The sequence below is a fragment of the Jatropha curcas genome, chromosome 8, assembly GCF_041381405.1.
Source record: "Jatropha curcas cultivar XTBG-Jc1 chromosome 8, XTBG_Jcur_1.0, whole genome shotgun sequence".
Lineage (NCBI taxonomy): Eukaryota > Viridiplantae > Streptophyta > Magnoliopsida > Malpighiales > Euphorbiaceae > Jatropha > Jatropha curcas.
In genome coordinates, this window is record NC_143158.1 from 27,881,946 (window position 1) to 27,890,787 (window position 8,842).

Sequence of the window (8,842 nt, forward strand, 5' to 3'; positions counted from 1 at the left end):
AAGGAAATTCTACTATGAACCACAATCCTTACTAGCTAGCTACGTATTTTTTTGTATTTGTACTTCCTCATACATTATTATATGTTAGCAGATGCCACCTGACATCAAAATAAAAAATAAATAGCAGACTATATACTGTACAAAAAGCTGTAAAATTAGACAACACAGATGCAATTTTTGCATGTTTCTTAACATACAGAAGGTTTTCAGTGATAGGAAGAAAGTGACTATTGAATGATAAGAGTACTTTAAGAAGCTTCACCATAAATATTTGCACTTAACAGTTTCTTCTTCATGGTCAAATATCCAATTCAACAGTTAATTTTTCATGGTCATATATATTTTATTATATGCTTATAGAGAGAAGGAAATTTATTACCTCCATATTAATAATTTTTTGTTTTGTCATACAATAATTCTTTTTCTTTCCCAAAATCCATTGCTAGCTCCTATGAGAAATTCTTTTATTTTGATTAACATTGAGGACTTTACTTGTTTTAAATTAAACCATTTTGAAAATTATCTTTTGTTTGAAATAAATGAACAAGATTCAAATAAATTTCATAAAATAATATTTAAATTAAATCTTCTGTTACTTAGATAGAATCCCTCCTTTTGAATTTGTAATTTTACTAATTTATTATATCATTGTCAGTTTAAAATTCAGGTACAAATTGATAAAAATTACGTATAACTTATTCTTTGAATAAAAAAATGTAGAATCCTATATGAACTTACTTGTGCATACCACATGATCAATGTCCTCTGAGATGTGCAATTTAATTATATGAAGATGATTTCTAAAAATTTAATTATATCATTTATAAAGAAATTGTATAATTTGAATTCATCCACATCAAATGAGAGTAAGAAGAAAGTAGAACATCCCAGCCTGTCGTAAGTATTGCCTAATTTGAGAGCCTTGATGGGTCATTCCCACACTTTCTTTTCGAGCAGAGCCTTATTGCATCATAAGGGGAGAACCTATAGAAGCTCCCAATGCGAACAATATCATGTGACAGGCTAGTATGTAATAAAAAGGATTGAAAACTTGCACAAAAAATAGATAAAAATAGTACATTGAAATTTTATTTTAGCCTTATCTTTCACTTGGAAACTTGAGGATTCATAATTTCACATAGAAGATGACAAACTAAGGAAGTAGGCTTAGTTCAAGTCAAGTAAAATAGCATCAGCTGATACAGCTTGTGACAAATACATTGAAGATGAAAGATATAAATATATATATATATAAAGAGAGATATTCATCATGTCGTTGAAACATATTAAGATTGAAGTCAACAATTTCTTTACTTCGTCAAAGAGCATGGACTTCTTAATTCCATGAAATTATCTTGAAAAATCAAATCCATCATTTGTTGTACAGTGCAGCCCTTGACTTTAGGTGCTTCTCAGAGGCCTACACAGAAGTGTCAACTTCAAAATAAGTAATTATAAGAATAGCAATTGAAGAAGTTCAACTCTCTATAAAAATATAGAAACATTCTTACTTCGGGATCAAAATCTACTACATTTCAATTCTAAATACCAATAGAGTAATTTCTATGGCTAGCAACTTACAGTTAATTATAGTTATAAGAAAGGGAGAAAATAAATAGATAATATGTGGTTATATTTATTTAAAATAAAGAACTTACATCATCCAGCTGAGCTTGATTGTTGGTCTCCAGCATCAACCCAAAATGAATGTGAGGGTAATGTGCCCACTAAAACATAAAATTTTCTGGTCAATACCCATAATTTTAAATCTTGAAGTGATATATATTTTGGAATTTTTGCAAAAATCTTAATATATATAAAACTTTTCCACTTACATTTTTGGCAGCAGTACTGAATGCTTCTCTATGGCTGATGTCTGGATTATTTGCTTTGATCCTCTGAATCTCCTCTCTATATATTACAAGATTCAACGTATTAGATTATATAAATATAAATAAATTGAATAAAAGAAATCATAGCAATGAATAAAGGTGAAATTTCAGGAGACTGTTGTTTTTACAGTACTTTATGAACTGGTTATATGCAGAAGGTATTCGCTGCCTCTTCTCGGGAGCTGAAACCGAAAACAACAGCACATAAGATTATATATTTACATAATCTACAATAAATAAAAAATAAAAAAAATCTATATCAAGGTCCAAAAATGAAAGCAAGAACAAAAAAACATTATTGTAAAATAAATTATATATACATAGAAATATATAGCAAATAAAAATCAAGTGCCTTATCAAGATTCAACAAGAAATGAATATACAGGGAAAAGAAAGAACAAAAAATATATACATATACATATAAGGAGGAAAGAAACTCACGTCGATTAACAACCCTTTCTTCAGAGGCATGAGAAGCTGGGGATCGCATTGAGATCTTGTTATTATGCTTTGATGAAGATCCCAATTCAATTCTGTAATCTGGCAAGCTGTAGCTTGGTGCCTGAAAAAAAAAAAAACATATATATATATATATATATATATATATAATTTAGAAAACAATAAAGAAAAATTTGAAATTTCTTTCTGTGTGCTTTTATCAATGAGCTCAAGTACAAACTTTCCTCTTTGCTTTGATATGTTATAGCCTCAGAGAACTGACAATTATAGTGAGCAGAGAGAGAGAGAGAGAGAGAGAGAGTGGATACTTTATGATATATATATGGAGATGGAGCCAGAGAGGGAGAGAAAAGGCAACAGCTTTGAAATGACTGAATCAGTTAGAATTATATTGTATTGTATTACATACATATATAAGAAACAAAGCAAATAAAACCCAGATTGACAGCTGGTGAAATGAAAGCTTTTAAGGATCTTACTTTTTTATTCTTGAATAATTAGCAGTAGACAAGACAAAGCTTCTCATGAAAAGAGATCGTTAAACATATTAAAGAACCCTAATTTATATATATATTTATCTATCAAATCGTAAATCTTTAATATAAAGTGGCTCAAGAAAGAAAAGAAACCCTAAACACTGCTATATTAGGCCCTGACTGCTATGGCCGCAAAAATCAGCCCACTCTCTACAAAAAGAAGTAAAAATAGGTTTTGGTAATGGCGGCTGCTAGCTAGGAGGTTTCTTGCTTTCCTTTTTTTTTTTTCTTCTTTTTCTTTTTTTGAATTACTGTTCTCGATCTTTCTTTACAGACCGATTTAAGAAATGTAAAGAACCCAGAAACCCTAGAGTTTATATTAGTTTATGTATAGTAGTAAACATCACCTGAACATCTTGCCATGAAAGTGACTGAAAGGCAGCGGCCATGTTCACTGACCATAGATTAGTGCAGTGACCACATCGGACGGTCACGATGTCAAACAAGCTACTGCATGGAACACTCACCTGCGCAGTAACTCCATTAATATACATACAATCAAGTCTAAAATCAAGAAACCGACTATATATAAACCCAAATCGTAAATTCTTTAATTAAATGTTAGGACTCTCTAGAAATTCCATTTTTTTGGGGTAATTAGGTTACTACTGTTTCTGAACAAACTCACAACCTCAAAGTTCTCAAGGCAAGTTTAGTATTACTAAGCTTGTGATTTTGTTGAATTCTTTCAGTTCATCTAATTGTAATGACAATAATAATAAAAAGAAGGAAAGTACTTTGTTCAAATTCCATTTTTTTGGTTAATTAATTAGATTTCACTTGGAAATCACAAAGATTTTCTTGAAATACTCTCAGTCGATCTAACAAAATTCATAGAATGAAGAAGAAGAATAGGAAATTGAGATCAAAAGCGAGAATTAGAATCATTATTCCTTGAAGAAAAGATATAGAATTAAAATGAAGACTGGGATTTTCTGTTTAATTATCTTCTTGGGTTGGATGTTCTTTCAAGAATTAATTGCTGAGACTGAGATCTTCATTTTGTTTTCCCCATTAGGTAAAGGAACTTGGTCTTTGAGGAGCACTTTTTATGGTGCAGAATGTTTGATAGCTAGGCAAAGGGAAGGGAAGCCACACACAGAGTGAGAAAGAAATAAAGGGAAATCAAGAGGAGAAGGAGCTGTCTTCATCAATTTAATCGCTAATGCTAATTTTGACGTCCAAAAATCTCTCTATTCACCAAAATAACACAAAATATAGAACTCAAAATAATCTCTCTTTCTCCCTATCTCTCACTCATTCAGCGGTTTGTGTATAGGAGCAATAGGGGAGGACCTTCAGGTCTGACTTTTCTTTGACTGCAAAAGAAAGAAGAAAAAGAAAAGTCCAACGATGGAGACTTGACTGTAACAAAAACAAGAAAACCCAGAAATTAAAAAAAAAAAAAAAGATTAAGTCAATTTAATCTTTTTTTTTTCTCTGCTAAATATAGCACGAGAGTCTGAGGAGATCAGAAGACACCGCAGACTATCTTTTATCAGGATCTAATAACTTTCTTTATTTCTTGTAAGAGAGAAAACAAAACAGAAACAAAAACCAGAAGCCCAAAAGATAAGAGATCCCATTGAAGAAAAAAATACGTATATGTAGACATATATATGTACCGCAAGAACAATATTGCAAAAGTTGCAAGGGATGTAGCAGAGTTGCTCAGGCACAGCATCGACGCAGCTCGACATGTTCTTCTTTAAGGCAAAAAACCCAATTGATTAAAGAATTGAACAAGAACAAGAACAAGAAAGTAGAAGATAAGTAGAAGAAGAAAAAGAAGAAGGGTTTTCTTGCAAAATGAAGAGAAGCACAAAGGAGAAGGCAAAGCAATAAGAGCTTTTATTCTCTCAAAAATTGCTTTGATACCTGGCTATAAATTAAATTGTATCACAACAGTAAACTCTGTATGGCCCATATATATAGATGGAGAGAGAAATCCAGAGAAAGAGAGAGTTAAAGACAATAGGATATATCATTTAGGCCTTAGAGAGGAGGAAAAAAAGGTTAGGTTTAGTGGTGCTCAAGACAGGCAGTCAAAATTGCTGGGACAGTGAAAGAGAAAAAAAAGTAAGTTTTTTCAGGTTAAAGTAAAAAAGAAAAGTTTAAGATTATTAGGGTTTTTAAGGTGTGAAGAGGATAGCTATCTTTTTGACAGAAGTATATATAATCTTTTCTTTTTTTTTTTTTTCTTTTTTTGATCGGCAAGATGAAGTATATATAATCTATATATATACATATATATTACCATATAACTCTCTCTCTCTCTCTCTCTCTCTGTGTCCGGATTGAACTTTGTAGATATGATGATGATGAAGTGAGTGCGACCACTCTCTCCTTCATTTCTGCTTCTCCACAGCGGACGAGGGGGGCGAAAATTTTTCAATTCCTCTGATCATTTTTATTTATTATTAGTATTATTATTATTATTTTCATTGCTGTCCTTCTAGCTTTGCAAATTGTTATTTGTTTTTTTGGACAAAATTAATTCCCAATCAATTGTCATTTCTTGGTTCTACTACTGGACCGAAGATCTTCGAGTCTTATTACAGTACCGAAAAATTAGATTCGGTTCATTGAGAGTTTTCCAATTTGAATTGTAATTTAAAAAAAAAATTAACAAAAAAAAATTTACATTTGATGTCGTTTTGTTTTTGACACATTTATTTTGTGCAATGTTTTCATGTAAAGTTTTAAAAATTTATAATTATTCCATGAATTTATGAATTTTTTTAGCATAAATTGATTGTCTGTTTCTCGATTTGTGCGTGTCATCAATAAACAATTTTGGATTATTGATTTTGCTTAAGGTTTGAAGTTTAGAAGGACTTCCTTCTCTATAGTTATTGAATACAATTCTCTTTAGATTCAAAAGATTTAGTGCTTCTTCTCATCTCAAGAAATATCTATTGCTATATTTCTCCTTGTTTTGTGGTTTAATTTGTATTTTGATTGGATTCTAATTTTTATTTTGTTGTTACGATAAACTTGTTATGATGTATTTTAACAATTTTTTTTTTCTTCGTATAATTAAGTTAGTTTGAGATATATTTGGAGAGTCTGTTAGCTTGAATTTAATTCTAAATTATATTAAGTTTTCCCGGACTATATTAATAAAATAAAATATTATTTGCTGATAAGAAAAAGTGATTATCTATTGTAAAAAATGTTAATTTTATGTTATATAAAAGGAAAAATTAACAAATATAGTAAGTGTTAGCCTCCTTCGTTGAAAATATATATATATAATTTAGTTTTGCTCAATCCCACATCGGTGAGAAGAGCATGTGAGGGTGGTGGATTGACTATAAAAAGAAGCCAAGGTTTAGGTTTCTATACACACCAAAAACACTTGAATGTGTTTTATATTAGGGATTTAGAGCAAGTCTTTTGGAATCCCTTGGAGTATAAAATATTTGGGGTGTTTTGAGGGTGTCGGGTAGAAAAATATTTTGTAATCGTGGTTGTAACAATTTGCCGCATAGTGAATATTTTTCTTGGTTGTTGTTTGGCAACGGCCGTGGTTTTTTTTCCACTTAGGGAGTTTTCCACATTAAATTATCGTGTTATTTATTTTCTTTAATTTCTCGGTCATTATTTTATTTTCTCATTTGTTCCTGCTTGAAGCCGGTCCGAAGAGCGGGAAAATAGCGATTTTCCCAACAGTAAGTTGAAGAAATTAAATAACACGATTTATTTTCTTTAAAGATGTTTACATTATTTTCTTTTATTTTGTTTTTAAGATATCCAATATCCACAAATTAAGGGAAAAAGGCAAGTAATCTACGACTATATAATTAATTAACGTCTTATAAACCTAATTATTAGTTAATCAAGAAAATATTATTTATCTGCATTTTGCATATATTAATTCTTCATATACATCAAGTCAATAGTTGATTATCATTTTTTTTTTTAAAATGTAACTATTTGTTACTATTTTTTCGTAGTGAAAAGACACATACTTTCATTTGCTTCGATTGTCAATATATATACTCCCAGTATATATATTGACTTCTTATATTTGCAAAGGAGAAATATTGTAGTTTTCTTTTTTTTTTTTTTTTCTCTTTGTTTTTTGTAAAGATTTACTTTGTACTTGAAAAAAAATAAAAAAAAGGGGTAAATTATTTACTTTTTGTATAATAGGTATCTACATCTAATCCCAACATAGAAACATTGTGTAAAACTCTATTCAAATTTGTCTAAGATTGACCAGTTAAATTCAATAAAAATTTTATTTTTTCATTTTCCTTTTTTTTTTTTTTAAATCTTTGGCACAACAACTTTTTAAGTAGTTTTTAATTAAAACACAAACTGCTATTTTTATAGTGTTCAGTAACATAACGTTTGAACTAACTAGTTTTTATAAGTTCATGTAATGTTTTATCAAATGTTAATTCATGTAAAATTTAATTTTTAACTGTTTATGAAGAATTACTCAAATAGCTAACAACTATCGAAATAGCTAATTTTGCCGAACATACCCTCAATTAATAACATGGATAGATTATTACTAACATATTTTGATCCCAGATTTCAGTAACTAAGAATCGACATTTTCATAACAAAATCTTATATTCAAATCCTAAATGAGGCTGCAAAAGTGTATGAAAAAGAAGAGAGTCATCGTCTACTTTGTAGCACAATTTTATAATATTCCATTTGTCCCAAAAAATAAGTCGTTTTTTATTTATTATTTTGTCTCAAAATATAAGTTGTTTTGTATATTTCAAGAAGTAATAAATGATGTTTTTCTAATGTTGTCATTGTTTACACTAAATACTAAACAAGCAACTGTTGATTTTAAGATAAATGATAATTTCATCAAATTACTCTTTAGTTTGTTATAATCTAGGAGAATTTGCTTCCTTAATCTTTGTACAAAAACCTTAAACAACTTATATTTTGGGACAGAGAGAGTAATGAATTGTGCAATAAATAGTGTTTTTTAATTAGAGAAAAACTTATCTCGAACTGTGTTTATGTCCGACTATTAAGTAACAAAAATAAATAAATGAATAAATTTTTATCGTGAAAAAAAAAAATCAACATTCACTCACGTATATAGAGTACTCTTCTTTTTTTTATCAGAAAAATTCATTATATTATATTAATAATTTCAGAAAAGAATTAATATATCCGATTACTAGATTCCTGAACCAATAGATAATTCTCCATTTACATCCAAAACTATCTCAGGCATGTTAAGTGAAAAAAATCTAGTAAAAATGCAACACTTATTCAAAAAGAGTGAAACTAAAACAATATATATAGGCTACAAAATCACATTTAACCACAGAGAGGACATGAACAAAAACCAATTCCTTGAAATAAAATTTCCATGTATCCAATGTCTGAAATTACCCTAGAAGGATGGACAAAAATGGCACTATATATATATATATATATAACGGTCTTATTTTTTAATTTGGTACTAATTATTTTTCTTTTGAGATGAGAGTTAATGGTTATATGAATACTGTATTCAACAATAACTTTTTTTAAGTAGTTTATAGCATTTTAACATTATTTTTTATAATGTTCGATAGCATAACGTTTGAATTAACTTTTAGAGTTTAAAGTAGCATTTTTATAAAAAGTTAACCTATGTAACGTTTAACTTTTACCGTTTTATGAAAAGCTACTCAAACAGCTAATTTTGCCGAACGAGCATGAAATCAATGTTTTGGATCATGAATTTGCACCATCCTTTTTTTTTTTTAGCAATAAATGATTCATATATTTAGTTGAAGTAATTCTTGGAAAAAGATTAATTATTTGTCCTCAAAAAATCCTAGAAGAAGAAGAGGAGGAGGAGGAAGAAGAATAGTACATTTCAGAAATTGAACCAACCAGATAATTTATTCCTCTTTATGCTTATTTATATGTATAGCATCTGAAATAATTGTAAAAGAGGATATGTTAGTTGTTTATATGCTGCCT

At 29.1% G+C, this 8,842-nt stretch overlaps 1 protein-coding gene across 1 annotated transcript; it reads right to left on the reverse strand.

Annotated features, from left to right (window-relative positions):
- Nucleotides 1-1,063: 1,063 nt before the first annotated feature.
- YAB5 (plant-specific transcription factor YABBY family protein) lies at nt 1,064-4,903 on the reverse strand. Its single transcript, XM_012223423.3, has 8 exons — nt 4,766-4,903; nt 4,513-4,593; nt 3,235-3,354; nt 2,334-2,454; nt 2,026-2,074; nt 1,836-1,911; nt 1,659-1,727; nt 1,064-1,420 (listed from the first exon to the last, which is right to left on the reverse strand). The coding sequence occupies exons 2-8, from the start codon at nt 4,585-4,587 to the stop codon at nt 1,373-1,375; spliced, it is 558 nt and encodes a 185-aa protein (XP_012078813.1). The 5' UTR covers nt 4,588-4,593; nt 4,766-4,903; the 3' UTR covers nt 1,064-1,372.
- Between the last annotated feature and the right edge of the window lie 3,939 nt (nt 4,904-8,842).

Bases quoted from the DNA above. Each gene is read 5' to 3' on its own strand.
- YAB5 (XM_012223423.3), bottom strand. From the start codon at position 4,587: ATGTCGAGCTGCGTCGATGCTGTGCCTGAGCAACTCTGCTACATCCCT. The intron at 3,355-4,512 runs GTACATATATAT...GTTACTGCGCAG, and splicing joins TTTGCAATATTGTTCTTGCG to GTGAGTGTTCCATGCAGTAG. The intron at 1,912-2,025 runs GTACTGTAAAAA...TGTAATATATAG, and splicing joins GCATATAACCAGTTCATAAA to AGAGGAGATTCAGAGGATCA.